This window comes from Amblyomma mixtum, chromosome 3 (genome assembly GCF_055824585.1).
Source record: "Amblyomma mixtum isolate Tamu chromosome 3, ASM5582458v1, whole genome shotgun sequence".
Taxonomy (NCBI): domain Eukaryota; kingdom Metazoa; phylum Arthropoda; class Arachnida; order Ixodida; family Ixodidae; genus Amblyomma; species Amblyomma mixtum.
The window spans coordinates 166733629-166759338 of NC_143014.1; the positions used below are offsets into that span (position 1 = coordinate 166733629).

Here is a 25710-nt window from a genome sequence, read left to right on the forward strand (position 1 = left end):
TGTGCATGCGTCCTCAACTTTATGCGTACTTTCCCACTATTTCTATGCCTCTAGCAGGGTTTATTAAATATTGTCCCACTCTTTCTGTACTTCATGTAGATTTTATTAAATTTTGTACAACTTGTTAATTTTCAGCACGCAGTTTAGAGCATGCTTGAGGGACTACCTCAACACTGCATCCTGCAATTATGAGTGGGTAATATTTGAATTTATGGAACTTTGACTCAAAAAATGGTCATGAGTAGATTGACCTCATTTTGTAGAACCAGCACTGTCCCTAGAAAGAAATGTTAGGTACCAAAAACGCAGGCTAGACCACGCTTAGAGGCTTCTCTGCCCTGTCAGCTTAAGGGTGGACCCAATATCCCCAGCAGCACAGCTAGTCGGCCCAATACCGGAAATGTATTGGCAAAGGCCGGCCCTACAAAGGAACCAGGCTGACACCAGCCAGTTCCAGTATTGGGCCAATTACCTGTGATGCTTGGGATAATCCTTGATGTCATCTATGTGGCACCAAGCTTGCCGTATTCTATATGCTATACCTCAAGCGGAATCTTTATTTCCTTATAAGAGAAATAATTCGCTTTAGCCTTGAGATTAGAAACCAAGAATGAAACTTGTTTGGTTTGGTTTGGTTTATTGGGTTTTAACGTCTCAAAGCAACTCAGGCTATGAGGGACGCCGTAGTGAAGGGCTCCGGAAATTTCGACCACCTGGGGTAACTGTAACTGTGTAGCATTGCGCTAGTAGATTTGTGTCTTGCTTCAGTCTGCGTGCTTGTGCAAAATGTATGAAATTATAGCTCATAATCGTTGCGCGCCCGTTTCATGGCCAGTGTGTGCATGTGAAGCAATTTTATGTCCATGCAGGCCTGGGCGACATCCGCCGAGTTATCCTTGTCGGCGGAGAGGAGTGCATCTCGTCAGACAGCACGGAGGAGGCATTGGGACTCCTTGGAGCTTTCTTTGTTTTCAACATTTGTTATCCACCCGGCTGCCCTGCCACTATGGAGTTTTTGCTGAGGTAAATAATTATGAGATAATGGTAAACATCCTTTCGATAAAGTTTGGAACTTCAGTACCGTAACAATTTTGTTCTACTAATAAGCGTTGATGAAAACTAAGTGCTTTGTCTGCTAAGGCATAATGGAGCCTCACCTCTAGACATCCTTCTTTCTGCTGTGGCTTCATATATATTGGTCATCACAGTGAAGAGTGTAGGATTGAAATCCTGTTTCTTTTGGCGATTTCTTTATCGAGCACTGATTTCACGGCTGATGAGTAATCTAAAATAGTGGCAGCTTTTATCACACCTAGAATGCGCTATTCAGCATCATACGTCGAAGGATACGGCGCCTATCAAAATTTAAAAATTTTTGTTCTTATGCTTATGATTTTTTAAACGTCAAAAATTTTCTTAGAATATACGATTAATGCGAATTTCATGATCAAACAGGTACCTTCTATTCACTTTGATGAACAGAAGACACCTGATTTGAGAATGAGATCTAATAGCCTCGCTTACTAAACTTCGGGACATGTGTGAAATATTTTTAGAAACAACACGGACAAAGCGCTTTCGAAAAATGTCAAACGTGCACCAACAAGCTCGATCCGCCACCCTTCTGAATGTGTGAAATACTGTGCAAATTGAAATGACTTTTGCAAGGCATGCTAGCGTTACAAATTTGGCAGGACTATGGTGCACACATCCTTTTTTTGGTCGCATAAAAAAGGTAAAACAGTGTCCATCGGCAATATCATAAATATCAGATGATTCCTGTCAAGAGGAGAACTACTAAATGTTTAGCTCACTCATCAAAATATGTTTATTATTACTATGTGATATTTATCTGTCATGTGAATACCAAGTGCACATAACCAATGGAAGCTGTTTTCGCAGCTTGATGTCCTGCGTTACGGGCGGCAATGTAAGGATGTAACTGTACTAATGTGAAAAGCTTCTGTTTCAGTGTCATCTCACAGGCACATATATAGAGGCTGTTTATAGGCACATATATAGAGGACCTCCACTACGGCGTCTCTCATAGCCTTAGTAGCTTTGGGACGTTAAGCCCCATAAACCAAACCAAACCACCATGAACATTTACCGCCTGAGCATGAAATTTCCCCAGCAGAGCGCCGATGAGGACGACTGCACTCATAGGGTTGTTTACATCGCTGCGTACGAACAGCTAGGGATCGTTTTCATGACATAAGACGCAATCTGCGCTATAGTTCTACTAAATAATATCTGATCTTCTGTACCGGTTGTACACGTGCTTGTTTACGCAGAGCGACCGACGTCTGTGGGAAGCGCTTATGCAATCGCCCGCCTGAGAAACACTTCACAGCCGGGTTGTTGACATCCTGTAGGACCGGCGCTTCTCGCTAATTGTCCCGGCTTCCTCCGACGTGAGCAGTACTTTATTTGAAACTACTTTATCCAGAAGTATGTTTGGAGACCGTTCTCTTTAACTGAAAGGGCCTAACTTGCTACCCACAAGCTATCGACGGCGACAACTGCTGCTGACCGTAAAGCACTGCTCGGAAGTCTGGGTCACCGGCGCTTCCCGTTCTTCGTTTTCACGCCCTGCGATGCAAGCAATAGTTGATTTCAGGTCACTGTTGTCAAAACCACACTGCTTAACCAATTGCATTTGCTGAAACTTGTGAATTCGCTCTTCACAACCGCCCGCAGTCACAGACCGAACCCTGCGGACTCGCTAGGCGAAGTCGTCGCGGAAGGGAAGGCAGTCGTGGTCTACTAAAGTTAATTTGGCATGCGCCTATTGCTGGTGAGTGTTCAAGTCTATACATGTGAAATATAGCCGATCGTATTGTTTATTTCCAATGCGAATAATGTAGAAGCGCGAATATTTTCACACCGTCGCCTCATCAGCGTAGGCGTTTTCGCTCAGCCTCCGACCTGATGAGGACATGGAGGCCGTCCGCTGATCGGATTTGTTGGGGCCGTTGGCCTAAATGCTTGTCCCACTACAATCATATTACACTGAACTAGATAGTTCACTATAATCACACGGTGCTGTTGACCGCGATATTGTCGTTGTCGAACAAGTGTGGCTTCACTATAATCACATGCAGCTGTTGACAGTGATAGTGTCGTTGTCGGACAAGTGTGACCGCAGTGACCGCCGCCGTCGTCGTCGTTGTACACTGAAAACGAGTTGAGGCTTTCGAATGTGTTTGTTAAGTGTCGTCTAGCACCGCGGGAGTCCGCGAGTCCGAATGCCATTCCAAGCCTCGAATGTCCTTCGACTCAGATGTGATTCGAATATGTACCCGTGTAGCAAAGGCATTAAACTGGTTAAAAATGCAGTGGCAATCAGTTGCAGTGGTGAGGAGGAAATGCAACAGCATTTCTTTGCACTGGCCAATCTATTCTAATTCTGATTCGATTCCAGTTACGACTCCATTGTCTTTCACTTATAAATTTGTTGCAGTTTTGATTCTGTCCAAATTCCGATTCTATTCCAAGTTTTGATTCTACTTCAATTCTGTTTCTATATTATTTGTGCACGTAATCACTTCTTTGCTTCATTTCTGCCGAGTCATTCTTATCCCGGCGTCTACCTCGTCTCCCCTACACAGGCCAGGACGAGAGGAGGAAGTTCCCCGAAACACCACCTGCCATGGTTGACCGGTGGAGATTGCAAACAGACGTCGACGCCGGACAGTTTTCACCTTCGTGGCTCTCCTATGCTGGCGCATTAAACCCAGCTCGTAATTTATGCATGCGTAGTTCTTACATTCTAACAAGAAAATGCGTTTATTTGTGTAAAATATCAGACTTAATTCCTTTTTGGTCACTTTGCCTGTGTTTTTTTGGGGTGTGACATGGCACAATAAGATTAGAAATTATAGCCATTTGACACAAGGTAAATTCAGTATTTTCATGTTTTTACAGGTTATGTTCAAATATTCTTAAGCGCCAAGAACAAATTATCCACCAAATTTTTTTTTGTGAGTACCTTCTATACACTGCGTCACAATTTTGACTTTCTCCGATGGTAGTAATTAGGCTGATGATCACGATATCATGCATTTCCTTGCAGGTTCAGTGTGCTAGATGTCATCGTGCAAGAGCTGGGCGAGGAATTAGTTTGAAGACAGTCCAACAGTTCTCTTTCAAGAGGAGTGCAACGATTATTTCCGACATGAGGCATCAGTTCACTGGAGGACAGCTCCATGTAGCGCTTAATGGACGCATTAGCCTAGCCTCATCACGGCCGGTGTCGAGGGGGGCGCGCACGCTCTTTTTCTTACGGCCTTCGCAATGGGGTCTATTTCCGCCTCCCACCACACCGCGGGGGGGGGGTCGCCACTGCCACACCGCTCCGCCGCTGTTGCCGCCGTTCACGCGAAAGGAGAACGCGCGCCCGCTCCAGGCCTGCCCCGCGCGAGTGATAACCGTCAAGTCCTGATATATCACCCCTATGCATTATGCAAAGACCGTGCAATCAGCCTCTTCGATTTCACATCTGAGATTTATGAAACAACGAAATAATTACCGCGCGGCAGCGCACACTCTCCTTCCGTACGACTGCACGGTCGCATGACCCTTCGGGTAAACTGACATCAACACTTTCTACACCTATAGTTCACACAAAAACAAATCTATCAGCCACATCAGTTCGCCTCCTGACAGGTAATAACCAGTGTGTAAAATATAAGAGACCTCAAGTGTTTGCATTACGGGTTCCCAAGGATTACGAAGGGTAAATATAGCTCATGAAATCTCAAGCGCTGCCGTCTTCGTTCCGCAAAAAAAAGCGGCTTTAGCAAGAAATCACGATGCTGCACGGATTCAGAGAAAACAAAACAATTTTACTCACATTTAAATGCAAGATGTCTAATGCACTGCGTCCATATCCATAACTATAATATGTTTTACGTTCAGAACATATCAGCTGAAAGTCTCGACATATTTAGTCTCGCGACTTACGCACATCTCATTCAGACTTTGTCCGTTTAGTACATGATAGATCAGCAACTTGCGTGATGGGCCTGAGGCAGAGGCAACGTTGTGACAGGGCTGTGGTTAACAAATGGCAGCGATCCGAAGTTTCAATTCCAATCATGTTGTGCGCTTCGCCGGCATAGCCAGTCACGCGGCATGGCGTCGCTTGCCCAATCGGCTTTGCGTGGAAGATGTAGCCAGCGTACATGGACATCATTCACTCTGAATCTGGCCTATCGGCGGCGCGTCATCTACCGCACTCTGATTGCAACTGACCGACCAGGCGCAAATGTACTGGTTCGGATCTCTCTGTCCGCCGCTGTGATAATGATTGAAGCCATGCGGATAAAACTGACCGCAATTGCTTTCGTAACGCGAGGTTTATGGGCCCAAGAACGATGGATGATGCTCTGCCCGGACGCACCAGACGCCCATGAGTTTCCGGCAGGGCATCGTTGATGCTGTTAACTGGACCTAATGCCGCCTGTATGAATTCGCCGCGATGGCTCAATGGTAAAAGTGCTAAGCTCTAAGCGAGAGGACGCGGGTTCAATCTCGGCTGCGGAGGACGCGATTTGTTAGCGCCCTAATTTTGCTATAAAAGCTCCTGTCACGTTGAACTTCTTGGCTGACATGGAGATAAAGCATGTGCTTTTTGTTTTCTTTCGTTTTGGTGAATCGTTCATCGAGAAGCAGCGGAAAACATCGCGGAATCAGGCGATCACCGGCAGGGTTGCCAGATTGGGCTATTAATAGCCAAATTGGGCTACTTTTTGTCCGAGTTGGCGTCAGAAATTTCGTTTTGGCTATGTGGCTACTTTTTGGCTACATCTTTTTTATGCGTGAAAAAAAAAGTTAAAGTAGTTATAATGTGCTCTGTTACAATAACGCAGGGACAGAAATAAAAGGCATGTTGGAATCAAAATGCAGGCTATTGCAGACTAAAGAAATTAAGCGCGTCTGCTACAAAATGACAATTTGTAAACGCTGTGTTCGAGAAAACTTGTGTGTGTCAGGCGGCCAAGGATTATGGCCTTTCGATTTCTTTTATAAACAGTGGACAATACGTGAAAGTTGCCCCCAGGAAACACTTCACGGCCTATAGATTACACTTAATTCGCGAACTAACGCCACCCACGCCCGCGCGCCACCGAACATAGATAGTTTAGTTTAGTTTAGTTTATTGGGGTTTAACGTCCCAAAGCGACTAAGGCTATGAGAGACGCCGTAGTGGAGGGCTCCGGAAATTTCGACCACCTGGGGTTCTTTAACGTGCACTGACATCGCACAGCACACGGGCCTCTGGAATTTCTCCTGCAAAGAAATTCTAGCCGCCGCGGCCGGGATTGAACCCGCGTCTTTCGGGTCAGCAGCCGAGCACCATAACTGCTGAGCCACCGCGGCGGCCCACCGAACATAGACTGTTGCCGTCTGCACACGTGAGCGTTCTCCCATTGACGGTGTACCACGGGTGCCCATGGTACCAGAATAGAGGCAAAACACAAAGAGAGCTTAAGTCCCTACGTGGTACGAATGCGTAAGCATTAAATGCTACTGTTTCGCTTCTGTTGCGTGGTTCCGTGATCCTCACGTATTAATCGTTAACCGTAGACGTGGCCTAGTGGTTTGGGGGTCCGCTTCGGCTGCGGTAGGTGGCTGGTTGGAAACCCACCGCCAGGCATATTCTTTTCTTGTATTGTTTATTCTGGTTCTGCGAACACATTCTGCTCAAGATACGCATGAGGAAAGTTATTCTTACGCATTAATAAGGTATTCTTCTGTTTCTTCCTAATCTCGTGGTGGACACACCAAGCGCGCAACTCGCAAGATCCTACGCTCTTTCTGCAGCCTCAAGCGGCACACGTGCAGCCCTCGATATTCATCGCGAACTACGCGAGAGCGCCGTGTCCGTTGCGTAATCCACGTGCACTCATGCGGTGCCATGGCGTCATCCTTTGGCGCGGCGCAGAACCCACTGTAAGAACGAGGACGGCGGAAGTTAGTGGCATGACATGGCATAAGATCCGTCGCTACGAGAACTTTAATCAGAATGGGCAAGTTGGATATATGTACATCCGGAACTACAAAAAGAAATGGAAAAAGTAGCCGGAATTCAAGGTTAAAATGTTTTTCTCATTATTGTGAACGTACTGTTAGACTGAAGATGAAATCGACATAGATTATCATCTAATGGCACATATCCTTAATTTATTCTGAGCTCATGCATATCGTGGAATGTAGCTTCAAGAAGGCGCATGCTAGGTGCTGTGAGGTGACGCTCTCAGCGAGAACCTTTCTCTTAATGCATAAAATTGAAATGTGAGGCTGCGTAAGTATAGAGCAAGGTATTTTCACTGTCAATGTGTGTAATGTGCGCGCGATCATTTTAAAGGTGAAATATTTATAAACCAGAGCTGCGATTGCGTTATATAGCGCCGCCGTTCTTTTCCGCGTGCAGAGTGGCTGTCGTAAACCGCCTCAGGTGATATGGCCTACTGCCGCACATGAAAAGTGGAACTGCGGCCCCATCTTGAGGACCTGGTTAGCGCACCTGGTTAGTCGTAGTGGTTAGCGCGCATGAGGGATGCGAAATGTAACAACGGAAAGAACACACCGTGGGCACCACCTCAGACGGAAAAGAAATCTAATATGTAAATGATCTTTCCGAAAATTAATTTAATATGCTTAAGAAATGTCCCAAAAACAAATATTTTTGGCTACTTTTGGGCTACGCAAAATTTTCGCTTTTGGCTACGTTTGGGCTACTACGCAGGCCAATTTGGCTACCAGAGGCCGGAACCATCTGGCAACCCTGATCACCGGCCGCCGCCGCAGAAGCATGCGTGGAGAGCATGGAGGAAAAAAAACTAAGGAGGGAGCGTGACGTCACGCGGCCAGCGTTCGCAAGCCGAGTTGTTTTGAAGTCGTTTTCTCCCTCAGTTTTTCGCTCTCCGAGGCAGTCCTTTATGTTTTGATTCTGGTATGTTTTAGTGCGCGCGTATGCGCGACCCGCGGCGCGGGCGTCTACAGCAAGGAAGTTGATCTACAGTTAGTCTGCCGCGCTAATCGGCGCATGCGCGCGCTCAGCGGGGCTAGACTTTACCGCACGCTATCACGTGGTGCGATCCCGGGGGGACACACTCTCTTTTTTTTGCTATATCTTCACTTGTTTAGACTAGGCTTCAAGGTTGTCGCCGGACGCTCCCTCCTTAGCTTTTTTCCTCCATGGTGGAGAGAGCGGTCACGAGCGGTGGGGTCGTCGCGCCCCTGGCGGCGGCGGACAGCGTAACTCGCGGAGAAAAATTCCCGTTGCTTCCGCGGCGAATGCGAAGGCCGTAGGAAAGAGCGCGCGCCACCCTCGATACCGGCCATGGCCTCATAAGCCTGCCAAGCTGCGTTGTCCGACCGGAATCACCAGCACGGCAACGAACCCAAGCTGCGGCGAGCACCCCACACCAAGCCTCGCACCCTAGCACTCACTGCACGGCTTATGGTCCTACTCGACTGCAGTGAAAAATAGTCTTTAACGCGATAATGTTACAGGCCCCGTTAAGGCGGTCTTAAGGCGGAGCTTAAGTGTACCCTAGAATTTTTTGAATACTTTTGGTTGCCTCATTTGTTGCATATCTTCCTCGCGGGTTGCTTATATGTAAGAGCTATATCCAAGTTGTCGGTTATTAGCCAGTGAGTTGCCTGTGTTGCAAGTGCCGATTTGCCATTCATAATAATTTGCTAATGATGGCTTGGCGTTGGTACAATGCGTGTGTGATGCCTGGGAATTAGTGTCGCGAATGGTAGGGCATGATTCCTCAAAACAGCGGACGAGACGAACACCGCGAGTGCCTTTTCAGTGACATCCGACGGCAGGGAGAAGAATGGTGAAAGGGAAAAGACAATAACCACTCCTTCCACTTTTCAAGGACAGGAGCTGACTGAAGTCCGTCTCTCGCCAGCGACGTGCTCTGTCGGATTACGGGGCCCCTCTTCCCGCGCCACCCTCAGGGTGGGGTTAGTTTCAAGGCTTGCCCACTTACAATACCGTAACAATTCTGGGGACCAGGCTGAAATTTTCCGGCGTTGCATTGACTTGCCTGGAACCACACCAACCTACGGAGTGTCTGAGCCGTTCTACAGGGAAGGAGGAGCATGGACGGGGTAGCTGGAGTGAGTGAAGCTCTTTTTAGAAGCCAACAGCATTCCAGAAGAAAAGAAAAGGACAGTGTTCCCAACGTGCTGGCAGCACTACAGCGTACTCCTTTCTACGAAGCCTTAAATGCTTAAAACACCCGATCAAGCCTCCATCGACGTCATATTCATCGCGCTCTATGACCACTACATTACGAATGCTTCCGTGTTGGTATGCCGCTTTAAATTCAATAGTGGCTCTCGCGAACCGGAGAAATCTGTCAGCGACTACATCGTATCAATGAAAATGCTTTCAGTGAAGTGGGAGTAGGGCAACTCAGTCCTTGCCTAAATGCTGCAAGACAGACTCGTTTGCGGCATTACTGATGCGCCAATGCAATGGTGCCTGCTTGAAGAGTCGAACCTGACGTTCGAGATTAACTCAAGCGTGTTCATGCAAGCGAAGAGCATGGCCGAAGCGCAGCCAGTTCGCACTGCGATGGAAGCGCAGCTGAAATCGGCCATAAGCTATCGCTTTGCAGAGCCACACTACACGAAAGCTTTCCAGCACGCCAGATTACGCGGTGCAACGCATGGAGCAAGATCGGGCATGCATGTGGCCAGAGTATTCTGCTCAATGCAGGCTACCGACCCGAAGCAGCAGAATGTGTCAAACAAGCAGACTACCGCGTCGGTGGCCTAGTGGTTTCAGCATCCGCCTCGCATGGTGGAGGTGCGGGGTTCGATACTTAGTGCCGCCTGGTGCCCACCGATGATACAGTGGGTAGGCGCTTTCCCTTGCCTTGTGGTCGGCTACTTTAGCATGGAATTCTGGGAAAATGGGTGTTTGAATCTACAGAGTGCAATGAAAACTACCTTGTACCATGGCACTCTTTGGCCAAAAGGTGCCCTTGCGCCATAAAAATTCATCATCTTCATCAAACAAGTAGACTAAGCAAAGACAAGAAAACCAGTGAGTTCACAGCCATGCAAATAGTGAGAACCTTCCTGCAATCCAGACAGAGGCCTACAAGACGTGTCAGATGAACAGCGAGCAGACAGTTCCATAGTTTGTAGCAGCTTTAAAAGTTGCAGGCGGGCCTCTTCGAATGGAGCTGGACAGAGGGACCACTGCTTCGTAATGGGGGAACCACATTGCAACAGCAGCTTTGTGACCTCTCAGTCGACCCATCAGACATAGTATACTGAGGAGTTATTGCGGAAGGCTAACACCCGTCAGGGACAAGGTTACCGTGCGAGTCCAGTTCGGCCGAAGAGAGGGTACACTGCCTTTCTTTATAGCGCCTGACCAGTGTCCAAACCTCCTCGGGAAAAATTCGATCAGCGGGCTGCAGCTCTACCTAAGCGACGTCAGAGACGTTGATTCCCTTATGAGCATTGAAGACCTCCTGACTCGCTACAAAGATGCGTCCTCAGAGAGTCTAAGAACGCTCAAAGGTGTGAACGTAAAAATTGTCAAGTAAGATGATGTGCCTAAATTTTCAAAGCCGCGAACAATTGATTTCGCACGCCAAGAAAAAGTTGTAGAACAGACGCAAAGCATGTAACAAGAAGGGGTAATTACTCCCTCAGAATGTCAGACTGGGCTGCCCCAGTTGTTCTCGTGCTGTAGAAGGACGGCCGCGTGCGCATATGTGGCGACTTCAAGGTCGCAGTTAGTGCGGCCATAGTACCGGAAAAGTACTCCGTGTAGAGTCGGGGACCTCTGGGCGAAGCTTTCAGGTGAGCGATATTTTATGGGACTGGGCCTGAAAGATGCTTACCAAGAGGTAAGGCTTGACACAAGTCATTGAGGCTTGTGACCATCAACACGCGTCATTGCCTTCTCCAGTACACCAGACTACCTTTTGCCGTACCTTCAACGCCAGCCATATTCCAGAGAGAAATGGAAAACTTGCTACAAAGCATGCGCGATGTCACCGTGTGCTTTCATGGCATTTTGCAATGAGACTGGACTACACAGATCGCTCGAAGTACGTTGCCAGTGTAGCGTCTACGAGAAACAGGCCTCAAGCTCAAGCTAGAAAAATATACAATTGTAGCGATAGAAGTTGAGTATCTGCGCCTTATCATGAGCGCAGACGGACTGAGGCCAACACCACAGAAAAAAGAAGCTGTCGCATATGCTCCAAGTCCGAAAGACGTCAAGCATCTTCAAAATTAGCATGGGCTCCTTAATTTCTGCAGGCGTTTTCTGCTTACGCTCTCGACAGTTCCCCGGCCCTTGAATCTCCTATATACTTATTAAAGAAACTACATGAAACTATTGTGCGAAAGCAACGGCTGGACATCACAGCCGTGTACTCAAAAGCATGATTAAGGTGGTCACTGACCGAGGGAGACAGTTATGCGCCTTTTCTTTCCTCAAAATCAGCGGAGTCTTCAGAGATGCCAACGGCCACGCCAATGAACCGAATGAACGCCGCGGCCTATTGCTACCAATACCACGTTTCTGCCAAAACATTGCCAAAGCAAACGCAAGCAGCGCTCATCCCTCTGTCACAACCGCCACGTAGCTCAAAGCGCGATTGAGGTGTTCACTGACCAATAGAGAGCCAGTTGTGGGCGTTTCCTATCCTTTTGTGACTTCTACGCACAAATGGAAGTTGATGAAGACGACGACGTGCAATGCACAGAATATAGATATAGATGAGAGACGAGAATAATTAGAGTAGACTTTGCACAGCGCGAGAGCGTGTAGCTGTTTAACATTGCATGGGCAGTTTAACATAGTGCTCTCGTGCAATGACGAGCGAAGCTGATCTGGTTTGGTTTGTGGGGGTTTAAGGTCCCAAAGCGACTCAGGCTATGAGGGACGCCGTAGTGAAGCGAAGCTGATCTATTCACGCCGCCGCGGGTTCGAAATTGAATGACGAATATATTTATTTTATTTTTGCAGGCATCTCAGAGGCTTCAAACAAACCTCGGCTTTTTCAGGATTGCTAGTGAAATATTGCTTTCATACTAATAATCGCGCGAAACACTGAAGCGCCAGCGGCGGCACTGGGTGCGACGCTATAACTTCTGGCACTGAAGCTTGTGGGGCACTACTGACCCTTTTAGGCGTTCAAACTGTGCGCGCTGCGCGCGCGCGTTCTTTCCCCGCCACCTAGGTGCGTGCGGGTGCAGCGTAACTGTGCACGAGCGAATTGCTGCTCGGGGGCTGTGGCGTCAGATCGATGCAGCGAGGACGCCTGGTAAGGGCGGTGGAGGCGACGCAGAGGAGGATTCTGGCAGGAACGCTGCTGAGGCGCTGCCTCGCTGTCGGCGGCCAGCGCGAGCCGTCTCGATGTGCACAGAGGGCGGCGCCTTACCGGGTTGAAGAGAAAAGATGGAAATGATATCTCCGAATTCGGCCTGAGTGGCTGCTGCGTGGCCTGGATGGTTACTTGCAGTGCTTCGAGCCCTGATTTGTGGCACAACACCCCATTCACGCCGCAGTGGTTTTGTTTCGCCATGTTCAGATGCTACCGCCCGTTTAGCTCTAATCGTAGCATTGCGTTCTCGACAGCCTAGACTGCATGCTCTGCTGTTTGGAAGCTTTCGTTGGTACCGAATAAACCGTGTCTTTTATACTGACTGTGGGTGTGTCACTAGTGGGGCGAGACCATGTCTCGTGGACTTGTTCTGGTGCGGCCATAATTTGGCAGCCCTCGTTGGGCGCCAGCGAGCTACGCTAGGAGTCCGCGAGCCGCTAGCCCCAAGACGAACCAGCAACTCAAGGAATAAAGACTGTTTTTTAAAGCGGGGAGCAAAAAAACAATCCCCGCAACCTGGCGGTAAGAAAAGAACAGGTAAAACTAAAACGCAAGCGTCTGGACGGCGAGCTAAACGAGCTTGCTGTGAACGAAGATCAACGGCAGAACCAACTTTCACGAGCACTCCCGAAGTAAGAGTCGTAACTCCGCACAAAAAAATACGCTCGGGAAAACTCTCGGTGGCGCAACGCTGTCGAATGCCAACTACAACAAACAAAAGGGTTTGCGCCCACTCTCCGCTCTATATCATAACTGGCATTAAGAGCAAAGCCAACACCCCCGGACCAGCACCTTATATACTTTGCCCTTGAGCACACCTCTGGACGCTACAGTGCGCACTGCCACATCTACACTGATGGTTCTGTCATGCCCGTCTCATCAACAGTCGGCGTTACGGATACCATCAGCGCGCACCACTAGCTTGGCGACGCTGAGTCACCGCACTTCGACTTCTGCTACCGAGCTGGCTGCTCGGCGAGCAGCTTTTACTTTGCAACAACCCCCAGCAGCGTGGGTTGTCTTCACTGACTGTCGCGCTGCACTAGTATCGTTAAAGTCTTCGCGCACTCAGGAGAGGCTATGGCATTCGCCCTTTACGGCCCTTGCTATGGCACTCCCCTTTTAGATGCCGTAAGGAACGTGACCTCGGCTTCTCTGTTGCAGTATCCTGGACCCAGCATCGTCAAACCTGTTCTTCGCATGCAGCACGCACGTTATCGTGCGGCATGACGCCACCAAGCGAGACCTTCTCACTGGCCCTAGGAAGCCTCTTTCAAAGGCATCAAACGGCACCGGAAACACCCCGTGGGTGGCCGTCAACACTCGGGGCAATAGAGCGCCTCCAATATCTTCCTCCATCTACAGAGTAAAAACAATTGCACCCTTAAAGGTGTAAAGCTACTAACGGCACCCTTTCCATTTATATTTATTTTTTTAAAGGGTGCGCTGAGGACGCTTGCGCCTTTAATGCACTCATGCACCCTTCAAAGGTAAACGGGTGCAAGGGTGTTGTAGCTCCTGCGTAAGGGTGTTGTAAGGGTGTTCTTTGACTTGTTGAACAACATTGCAGTAATTCAATCAAGCGCGCTCTTAAAATGATATCAGCTGCTCGAACTTTTTTTTAAGTGACAACTGCAGCCTTGATGCGAGCACTGTGACTACGATTTGCACCCGCATAATGTGATAATTAAGTGAATTAATTTAGCATCACTGAGCTGAAAGAGGGGCCTGCTGAAATGGCATATATAAACTTTGAGAAAGTTTGCGCGCCATGGGCAAGTAAGTATTGCGCGCAGCAGTGGTGTCTTCTGTGTTCAACTCTGTCCCCCCGTTAGCTTTGTATGACTCATTCCAAGGACGCCTACACCTGTCTAGGCTCCTTTGGTAAAAATACATCGCACATTATAGCATCGTGTTTCTGTGCGAGCGGGTTGGCTGAGGTTTGGCCTGCTTTAGCAAGTCCTTTTTTTCTTTTTTGAATGTATTTTGAAATATCACGCCGTGGACATCATTTAGACGTCACAAATGTGACTCCGCTGCAGACAGATTCAGAAACATCGTGAAATACGCATCTGGGTATTATAGTCGGGGATGCCGTAACTGTAGTACGAAGTTAGACAGGTCGTCGGCAGCTTTCGTAGGGAATATTTAGCTTCCCTCCAGGAGTGGGACCAAACAAAAATTTATCAGCGTCTTTTAAATCAAACAAAACCTTTGTAACTGTAAAGCGATAGGAAAAAGGGTGCAACTGTAACGTTCCCACCCATACAATGGGTGAGACAAGCATACTTTCTTCCCTTTTGGGAGGATGCTAGGGTGCGAGTTATATACACGGAAATTTACCCATAAGGGTGCACTTTTTGTGCAGTGTACTCATAACTTGTCGTCGAGAGCTGCGTCAGCCCGCGACTTCATATCGAGTTCGGTTCAGTTCGATGTAGCGGCCACTTCCGCAACAACTATATGTCAAGACGGGGTCGTTACTTGATTTTGCGGCCGCTCCTCTAGTCGCAGGGCCCTTACCAAGTGTCTGCATAAGGCTTGGATCGAGTCAGAAAATGCTGTGCTTCGGCTTGCTTTCCGGGCCTGTTGCCCATCGTCGCACGGCTGGCGATCCTACATCTGTTACTTGGCGAAGCAGGACGATTCTTGCGTGACAAAAATACTAACAAAACAGCACTGACACAGACGGTTTGCTAAGCTTCCTTCCTTCTTCGGAGATAGGCTCCAGAAATTTCCTCTCAACAGCTTGTCGTATCGCTTCAGATGTGCAGCCGCTCAAAAAAATGTAGAATATATCACGCTTTGCCCGTCGACTCTTCGCTGTGCCTCTGTCTCTTGCGTTTATTTATTTTGGTGATAAAAGGAAATAAGCAGCATATTTAAGTTGCCTAAAAGTCTCTAGAGGCAATAGTTTACGGTATGTACTGGTGGTCCAGCTATAACGATATAACAACCAGAACACCATAGGAGCGAAAATATAATTTTTACATATATAGGTCTCTCCGTCAAACAACTATCCTCGTTCGATATGATCGTCGAAACCTGACGGGCGCGCCAAGCTGTGGAGAACACTAGAGCTTGCCAGAGATGTGTTCACAAGAAAGCGAAGTAGGCCAAAGTATTGTAAATAGCCTTTATCAGAGAGAGAATACAGGAAAAGAACTGCTGCTAACTTTTCATCATTTCTTTTATGTGGCCCCAAAGCCATGCGAAGACGATTCAATGGAAAACCATCAAACAAATCCTTCGCTACACTATAACATGCAAAGAGAGGCAGTGCCTATTGGTGTGCGAAGCCCTTATTTTTCCCCCCTAATTAAAGCCCATGGATAAAATAGAACTACGGCTATTGCCGTCGTTTGCGACAGATTTCATGACCATAATGTACGCTGCTCCTATTTGGCCCTTTCCCATGTCTGGTGGCGAACAGAGGTCGGAAGCTAAATGAGCCATAAATTACTGCGACGTAAACGAGTTGTGCCTATACAACGCTTGTCACTCCGATGTAGTCCCTCATCCCCAACCTCTCCTGGCATACCTGGCGGGGTTTTCTCGTTAAGAGGATCAGCTCAGCCTGGTGTGGCAGGAGAAGCGCGTTTTGAGCAGTTGATTAGCGCTCTGAAGTAAAGCGTTTTCCTGCTGCTACTGCTAGTCTGGAAAGGCACCTCTGAGGTAAATCTTTCTCTGGAGCTGCGTACAATACTAGGTAAACAAGCTTTCAGATTGTGTCTACGGAGTATGACATATAGTTGCTCCTTCATCGTCTGAGCTGTATACTTACCCTTGCAAGCCGGAGGATCGAAGAGCCAGGCCCCGTTTTCTTGGCAGATGTTAATGTATGAGCCGACCAGGTCAGTGTTCGCAGGGCAGATGTAATTAACCCTGGTGCCACGCCGTTGGCGCCCAGAGATAGATTTGTTGCCCACCACCACTCTGGCACCTCGCTTGGTTGACTCAGAAATCATCTCTTCCGGGCACCATATTTCTGCGCACAGAAAGTTGACCAGGTCAGTTAAATGGACTATATTTCATGCGGATTGAAGCTGCCGGCTATTGGAAGAGGCCGGACGCCTTCGAAATTATTTGACGATATTTTATTTAGCCTTTAGAAACATGTGTTCTGAGTTAAAGCATGGAAGCCTATTTAGTACTTCCTTTGTATTTTAACCTTCCGTGCTATTCTTCTAGGATAACACATCTCAGCAGCATTTGATTTCTCGTTAGTTGGCTCATTGTTCTCAAGGTCATACTTGGTGCTGTAGCCGCACAGAGTCTGGCCTTCCCGCAGGCACACATCAATGGAGGCGCTCATGTCGCATTATTATATCTGTCCGACCCGGCTGCGCTGCTCCGTGTCGGTGGGGCAGGCGCGATAGTAAGCGCGCGCCGACGAAGGAGGAGCGCTTTCCTTGCGCGGTCCTTCGGTTCAGGCGTTGTTGACGGAGGGAATCACCGCGCGGACGTCCTCCAAGGCTAGCGGAACGTCGGTACTAGGAAGCTGATGAAGGGCGGTGGCGAGATGGTCGGCATCCTCGTTGCCACCGTGACCGGGCGCCAACTTGGTATTGATAGTGAACACCGCAAATTTGGCGCTAATGCTCAATCATGTGACTTGAACTGCAGCATGGGCCGTGGCGCCGTGGAAAGCAAACGACGCGCCGAGCCGCGTTTCTCTTTAAACGAAGCGCATGCGCAGAAAGCAGTCGGAGTGAGATCAAGTGATAAAAACCTAGTTCTCCTCTTTCGGATGTGGGTCAGTGCGTTCCACAGCATTACGATTTTAGTTTGGCGCGCCGGGATGGCCAGAATTCGGGGCGCTACAGCGTTGAGCGTATTAGAGTTTTGGACGTTGTAAAATTTCTTATAGTTATTATTATGGCTGCCTAGAAATACCTAAACACAAGCAGGCGCCTAACTGTAATAGTAAAAATTCAGCTACAAAAATTTAGTTAACCAGCATGTCAGTTGACATGATGAACCTGTTTTCTCCATTGTTGTTATTTCTACCCTGCAAAAGCTGTCTTTATTCTTCAAGAAATCCTGTTTTAAATATTTCCAGCGTTATTAAATAAAGTAGCCTGCATAATCTAAAGTGCATGAAATATAATCCATCTGGTACCCTGAGAAGAATAATTTTTTAACTGCATTTTGCAAAGAGCCGCTACATGAAGATACATGAAGAACTTAAGGCATTGCTTCTCGTGTTCTGCACGTATGGGAATGCCCACCCACCTTCACAGTGCGGATATTCGCCAGTCCACTGGCCGTCGGCGTCGCACGTGCGTGAGCTGATGCCGACCAACTTGAAACCGTGGTTGCACGAGAACTCGGCCTTGGAGTCAAACACGGTTCCCGAAAGTCTCACAGAGCCGTTGCCGATGCTTTCCAGGGGACCGCACTCCACGACTGCGGTAAAGAGCGTAGCTCGGCTGAGAACGGATGAGTAGGAACGAGGCAGCTTCACAGTTCGCCCCACAAAAATGCAACAGGAGCGAGACAGGTAGTTGACTACAAAATAAAAACAGAAAAAAACTGCCTCCTGCTCACACAGTGGCGCGTGGTGTAGCCGGATTTCGCGCAGTACATCATTTCAAGGCACAATAAAGGGAAATAGGAGGGAAATGTACAATTTAGGATCCTGACACCATCACGTTATTAAAAGAACTAGTGGCAGTGCAGAGTCGAAGTGCCCGTTTATCGTTGGAAACTACCATCGCACCGCCAGTGCAACAGAAATGATATCTAATCTCAAATTTCCGTTACTCTCCACTCGCCGCAAGTTTTCACGCATTTGCCTTTTCCTTAAAATTTACTTCCATAATACTTGCCTGAAAGCCATCCGTGTAAAGGCGCCGTCTTTCATCTCGCCTCGCATAGACCAGAATCAAAAAGTAGCTGTTCCGCACTGCAGCACAGTGACCTGCTCTAATTCCTTCCTCCATAAAACATGCCGTCACTGGAATAATCTTTCACCCACAGCCACTTGTATACTAGCGACCTTGCGCGTTTTAAAAGCAAATTACTCGCACTGTTAGTATCAGACCAATTGTGATATGTTATTTACCTATATATAAACTATAATCACGGTTTTCTTTTTGTAATCCTTTTATTTACTTCTGTACTGTTGTTGTGAATGTTTTGGTAATATGTCTTTAGCATTTTTCAATATTGTTCGTATTATAGCACTCTTTTGATCGATGTATTGTTTCTTTTTCTTTTTTCACTCCCCCACACCCTATGTAATGCGAAAACCCTGATGGTAAAATAAATTTCATTTATTTATTGTTTCCCTAAAGGCCCGAAGGCATTACATAAGGGGGGGACATATTGGTTTACAACGGTGAAAGTTATGGGAACATGCATAGCAATAAAAAAAACATACAGACAAACATAACAGGGGTTGTAGTCATGTCAGGGTTCCCCAGCAGGTGATACATCACTCATTAAAGATATATATGAAACAAAATGAAACTAGGGAGAGAATATTCTTCGGAAGTCCCACAAACGTTTCTTTCTGCCTGCTTGAAAAGGTGGCTGCGTTGCTGAGAAAATGGCAAATGAAGTTCCCGATTTTCTAATTTCACGTGGTGATGGCGTAACCTTATCCGGTTTCAACGATTTTGTCACATGTTCTAGCACCTAACGTCGCGGAAAGCACTCCGCAGGTCGCAAGCTGAGGCCCTACGTTTTTAGATAGGGCTAGTTGCAAAACAGAGCCGGCGCGCAAGTGAGCGGAGTGGATCAACGCTATAGACGCCTGTGTGGTGGCGCTGCCATTTCTCCAAGACTATTCGGGACAGGCGCGTCGTCTGCTACTCCAAGCTTGAGGAGCGTCCAAAACGTATTTAAGGACTACAAACGTAGTTTTCTCCATGATCTCTTTCGCATTAATGAACCACGACGGTATAAAAGCATTTGTAGCCATAACTTAGTCGGGCACGTTAAAGGCGCTGTTGTGACTTCCTAGCAGGGCAAACTTTCAGGAAGCCGATATAGTGTGGGAAGGCTGTGTTCTATCATGGGAGCTGAAAAGCTCGTCGTTCGGGTTTCTTAAGCCGTATTTGCATGTATGCCGAGGCAAGTTAGTTTCTTTAGCCTCCTAGAAGCCGGTTTTGGCGGCTTTGAAACGTCCGATCTCGTATTGAACGAGGTGATTTTATGAACTAAATGGGAGTTTGAACCCAGCCCGAGGCTGCGAAATTCGGTAGGTGTTTCAGTTACCGCTGAGAATGCCAATCATTCAGTCTTATATTCCGTAACACAACTGTTAAAAGAAGCCGATGGAAAGTATTCTAATACGGTGCTTTTCTGCTGCAGTCAGTGCTAAAAGGCGAGCTCTAAGGGGCCCGCACTTCGCGAAATTTAGCGCTCTTACTGTGACTTCAGCCACAGTTTTAGAGGTGTTCTAAGCGACGTGTAAGCGTTGTTGCGCTTCGCATTGCCAGCAAGACAACGAAGGTCAGCATTAACACCTACTTTGCACAGCCGCAGGCGCTAGGCGTCTCTTCCCGGGCGCTCCTTACGACACGTCTGTGGCCTGTTTCGGCGGCGTTGGATTTAGCTCGCCCACTTACAATTCAATTACGCAATTCTACCCCGAAAAGCATCGCGTCGCATAGCAAGACGCCTAGAGCGCCACAACTAACAAAATTTTAGGCGTCCTCGGGATTTGATGCGAAGGTGTAACTGTCCTTTGTCAAGAGCAAGGAACACATATCTGTTCCTCGCTCCCTCTCTCCCTTCCTTTAGCGTCCCTGGCAACCGTTCGCACTTTATTCGATGCAGTTACTTTCTGGAAGTTGTAATTTTTTTTATGTTTATTTTACCGACACGAACACTGCTTTTGCTTCGAAGAATTTTTGTTGTCTTTTTCCACCTCATGCACCATTCATGGCCGCCCTTTCTGTTTCCTCTTTTAACTCACACACGCACCATGCTAACCTTTTTACGCTGTGTCTTCGACACCGGCATTTGCTTCGCTGTTTTTAATTCATACGTTCACGTGCAGGCTTCTCAGTTTAACTTCGGGTTAGGCCGCCGCGGTGACACATTGGTTATGGCGCTCGGCTACTGACCCGAAAGCCGCGGGTTCGAGCCTGGCCGCGGCAGCCGAATTTTGACAGAGGCGAAATTCTAGAGGCCCATGTTCTGTGCGGTGTCAGTGACCGTTAAGGAATGCCAGGTGGGTGAAATTTCCGGAGCCCTTCACTACGACGTCCCTCATACCCTCTGTCAACTTGGGACGTTAAACCCCCATAAACCAAACCTTATGTTGGGGGGACTCTTCTCCACTTTTCCTCCTTTAGCTTGAAGCTAACTGCTCTTTCAAAATTACTTTTTTTTTGCTATTTCACTATAGTCACCATTGGGTTCTAAGTTCACGAATTATTGCACAATTAGCTTTTGCCTTGTGTTGTTGACCATTCTGTTCGTACATGCTGCAATGTCCTCTTATATTTGTCTTTTTTTTTTAGGTTCGACTCTGAAAGCATCTGAAGAGATTTATTTACTCTGTCATTTGGTGTTTCAGCGAACACTGTCAAAAGTTTTCATAAAGAGGCTTCTTGGGGTAAAAGATATACCTTTTGCAGCACAGTATTACCAGCGATGGAGGCCACCAGGAAAGCGGTGAATCGTCTTAAATAATAACCGGGGAAACTACTTTTTACGATTTAACTTGCAATTCTTGGAGTTAGATGCTTATTTGCGACTAGAGATTTGTAGGTGGTCGTTAGTAATAGCCATATTAGTTTTTAGAATTTCCAAATATGCGATCACTCTTCCCGCTGTATCTCGACAAAATTTGGCCTTTTCGACTTGTTACGTGCACTGCAGGGGTTGCTTTATTGCATGGCTTTGGGAGGGCGTGTATTATCGCACAATGCAGGCAGTTCTCACAGTGTTTTACGGCAGTAGCAGGCGGTCAAAATTATCACATTCTATACCTTGTGCTCGCCGACACAACAGCAGCCAGACGACAAGCATGTGGTAACCGCAGATTAAACTCTGTGCAGTAGTGTTGTTTGCGTGCTCGCTATGCGATAACCTGCTTTCCTCAGCTTGCTTGCAAGAAGGATAGCGGCCATCGATCACTCCAAGGAGGCATCGAGGTTGATGTTGCTCGTAGCCAGCGTTCTGCTTCGTGTAGCCGCTCTTGCACCTGAACCTCACCTGCTGGCCGTGAGGCACCTCCCAGCTTTGTTCAGCTTCAACCCCTTCTGGCAGAAGTGTAGGGATTCTACAAGTCTCTACGACAGGCAATGTGAAAGCATGGTTCAGTATCTTGCACCTGCCTATTCAGCCTGTAATAATAATTTTGGGAAAAACAGGTGCGTGAACCAGTTTTGTTAGAGATGACGTTTGAGTGCTCAACACTGGGTCCTTAACCAGGTGTGATTGTCCCAGCGATTACTTTCTCATGGTGCAAATCTTCGGTGACTTGATGGCCGCGATAGATGTGCTCCCTTACAATTTTCGACACCTCAACTCCCATTCCAAACCGCTGTTTGTGCCCAGACCATCCAGCATAACCTTTATAGATACCCATATTGAGGTCGGCCATTTAAATATGCCACTTTAGGCCCTTAGTCACGAAGCTAAGTAATTCTGAATGACACGGCAGGCGGAACAGTCGCATTGTGCAGTTTCTCGACTTTCAAGGTATTGATTAACTTTACAAAGTGTTCAACCAAGTGCTGATCTATAGCCGGAGGCAGGGAAATGGTCCCCTCCCCTAGGCGAGAAATTTAACTTAGCAAAAGCATGCCGAAGAGCATTTGTTGAAAAAAATATATATATCCAAGAAATACACAGTTCAAATGGGACAGCCCCTCCCCAACCGCCCCCTTCAAGAGTGACCCACAAACCAGCTCCTTGGTTCGGCTGAGAAATATCATGAAGGTGAAAGTTGAATTATCGGGCCGCATGACAGAAAACTCGCGATATTATCATGCACGGGAGCAGAAAGCGTGGATTACAGCAGGTAACAATGATGTATTATTATTCTTGTATGTAAATGAGCTGTCACACATGCAAAAGGAAGGCCACGAAGTGGAAGCGTTCTTATATTTAAAACGAAGAGCTGTGGAACCACCAATCACTGCTTTACGCAGTTGTTTCTGCCCTTACTTGTCGGTTAAGTATATATTCAGAATTAAGGCACGGTGGCTGTTGAGGATGGGCTACGGTCAGAAGGGGGTGTTATTGAGTGCACCTTAAACTAATATGGACTCCAGAACGTCCAGCGCGTGTCCGTGGCGCACACTTCCAGTGGTCTTCCTCTTCTTCGCTGGCTGGGCAGCGAAGACGCTGAAAAAGATTCAACAGTAGCAAAACCATGCAGCTCGAGCTGCTTATGGTCCTTGTTCTCCACTACGTCATCTCAGCGATTTTCACAGGCTGATAGTTGTTAATGTTTATGAGCTGTGGGGCCAAAATATCAGCAGCACTCTCTTGAATCGCTCAGCAGCTGATCGCCAGCTGCTAACTCTCCTGTGTCATTTGGTGCTCGACCTCCTGCTGCTTTGGCGCGGCCCATCGTCCCACCTAAACCGTATATACCACTCGAGACAACTCCACGAAAAATTGATAATCATCATGAACAACACAAATGGACGCTTTGGGAACCTCTTTTAGCAGCGATTTGCTATACTCTTGGTACATTTTTTAAAGCGTACTCAGTTCTCGACTACGGGAGCCGACTGCAAAACCCAGTGTAGAAATGGGACGCACTTCACTACGCAATTTTTTGCACTGCTGTATTTCCATATCTTCGAAACAGTTTCTGAGAGGACTAACCGCTGTTTTGTGCAGTTTCTTGTGCGGTCACTTCTGGTTTAAGTACTCTTTGTTTATTCAGTGGTCCTGGTGGACCACTCAATCCCCCTTGAAAAGCTGCCACACTGCGGCCTTACTGATTCATATTGCAACTGGTCTGCTGGCTACCTGCAAGACAGGAGTAGCTCTCTGACCTACGATGGACAAATATCTCGTCTTTTCAGCGTGACATCTGAGCTCTCCCAGGGATCAAACTTGGTGCCTCTTTCATTAATCTGTTTATCAACGATCTCCATGATGTAACTGCCGATTCGCAGATCTTTCAATACGCTGATAACTTCAAAATATTGCGCTCTGTTAACTTTTCTGCCCACTATAGATTGTATTAAGAGTGACAAAGGAAAGGAAAGACAGGGAGGTTAACCAGGCAATGCCCGGTTGGTTACCTTGCCTTACCTTATCCTAATCTTCCTACCTTACCCCCCCCCCCCCGCCCTACCTTGATCGAAAAGGATATTAGGGCTGTTCACTGGTTGTGCATGTCAAACAGATTGAAATCTAATTAAGAAATCTGTATAATAACGTCGGTCACGCGCAAGAGCCACCCGATTAAGTTTTGCACAACAAGAAGGCAATCGTCTGTTGTTTGTGACCTAGATATCCAGATGGATACCAAGTTTGCAATTTTCGCCTCGCATTTTAGGGGCCAAAGGCACGTGCTTTCAAGCTCTTGGCATGTGACACACGCTTTCAAAGGCTGTCAAATACAGCATATTATACACGGAGACTTTTTCTTATTCTTTAATGACCTTTATTTTAAAACAGTGAGAAATATGTCGTAGCGGTTTGTGCACGTGGATTGTACAGCAAAGCAGATATTGCGTACCTGATATGGCTCAACTATTATACAATTAATTAACTGAAATTAACTAATAATCGTTTTTATTTTTAATTTTAAGGTTTAGGGTTACAATTCGAAATTGAAGGCCGTCAACACCGAAGTTCAGCGCTGTTTTGAAATTTCCTTAATCGACAGCGTGGTTTGAAAAACATAACAAGATTTAATTCACGACGTTTCGGCTGGAGGACCAGCCTTTTTCGAGTGTATTACAGTATTCGAAACAAGCAGCTTTTATAGTATCCGCGAGGTACAGGAAAAAGTGTAAAACACAAATGCAAACAATGGTGAGGGAAGAGTTAAAAAAAAAAGTTGGTGACAACTTGCGCTGTAGAGCTTCGTTCTTGTCATCGACTTTTCTGTCTTTACCTCCTTCCGAACACCTGCCGCCTTTTCAAGTTGTAACCAACTTTTTTTTTAAACCTCTCCCCTCACCATTGTTTGCATTTGTGTTTTACACTATTTTCTGTACCTCGCGGATACTATAAAAGCTGCTTGTTTCGAATACTGTAATACACTCGAAAAAGGCTGGTCCTCCAGCCGAAACGTCGTGAATTAAATCTTGTTATGTTTTTCAATTTCTGGTGACTTTATCTTATATTAATCAATCAGCTGCCAAAACTACTTTTTGATATATATATATATATATATATATATATATATATATATATATATATATATATATATATATATGGTTTGGTTTGGTTTGGTTTATGGGGTTTAACGTCCCAAAGCGACTAAGGCTATGAGAGACGCCGTAGTGGAGGGCTCCGGAAATTTCGACCACCTGGGGTTCTTTAACGTGCACTGACATCGCACAGTACACGGGCCTCTAGAATTTCTCCTCCAAAGAAATTCTAGCCGCCGCGGCCGGGATCGAACCCGCGTCTTTTGGGTCAGCAGCCGAGCACCATAACCGCTGAGCCACCGCGGCGGCATATATATGTATATATATTGGCGTCGCTCGCCTTTTTAATGCCTCAAGTACAAATGCCGTTTATAAATTTAATGATATCGAGGAAGATGATTTAGGCGGGGACACCACGCGCAGCAACGACATTTTATAATCACGAAATGCTGAAAAGCCAACTTAACGAAGATTCAAAGTGTTTTCTTGACCTTCGATATTTCGTAACACATTGCCGATTAAGGAAATTTAAAAACAGGGCTCATCTCGGTGGACCGCCTTCAGTTTATCTCTCACAGTTTGATGAGAGATAAGTTGAACAGTTCAATGTCTCACAATGTATCACAGACAGCTCCTCTCATAGACGGCTCCCGCGACTCGCTGCGTCCATAGCGAGAACTGCAACGCGAATGCCGCGAGAGCAGCGCAGCTCCCTTTTTCCAGCAAATGGCGAGTCACGTGGTTAGTCACGTGAGCACAGCTGCCAAGGCGGCGGTCGGCGCAGCGGTCGGCACGGCGGCCACGCGCGCTTGCAGCTGCGGCGAGGGACCTGATATGTCGCGTGGCACCCAAACCTCCACCGCTCCTCCACTTCAAGGTGAAATTGCGGCGCCCATGACCTTGGCTTCATTACGCCAGTAAAAATTTCGCTTTAATAAAGACACATAAACGTTTAAAAAAAAGAAAGAAACACTCTCTATATATCAATGCACTGGAATACAATCTGGCGCACCTCTTCCATA

The 25710-nt window shown here is 47.1% G+C and overlaps 1 protein-coding gene across 1 annotated transcript in view; it reads right to left on the reverse strand.

Annotated features, from left to right (window-relative positions):
• The window catches only part of LOC149352621 (C4b-binding protein alpha chain-like), a 109637-nt gene that overhangs the window by 38088 nt on the left and 45839 nt on the right, over window positions 1–25710 (reverse strand). Inside the window, exons 7-8 of the mRNA XM_089575713.1 lie at window positions 17619–17792; window positions 16168–16371 (exon numbers count right to left, since the gene is read on the reverse strand). Coding sequence (XP_089431839.1) covers window positions 16168–16371; window positions 17619–17792 — 378 coding nt within the window. The remainder of the gene's footprint in view (window positions 1–16167; window positions 16372–17618; window positions 17793–25710) is intronic.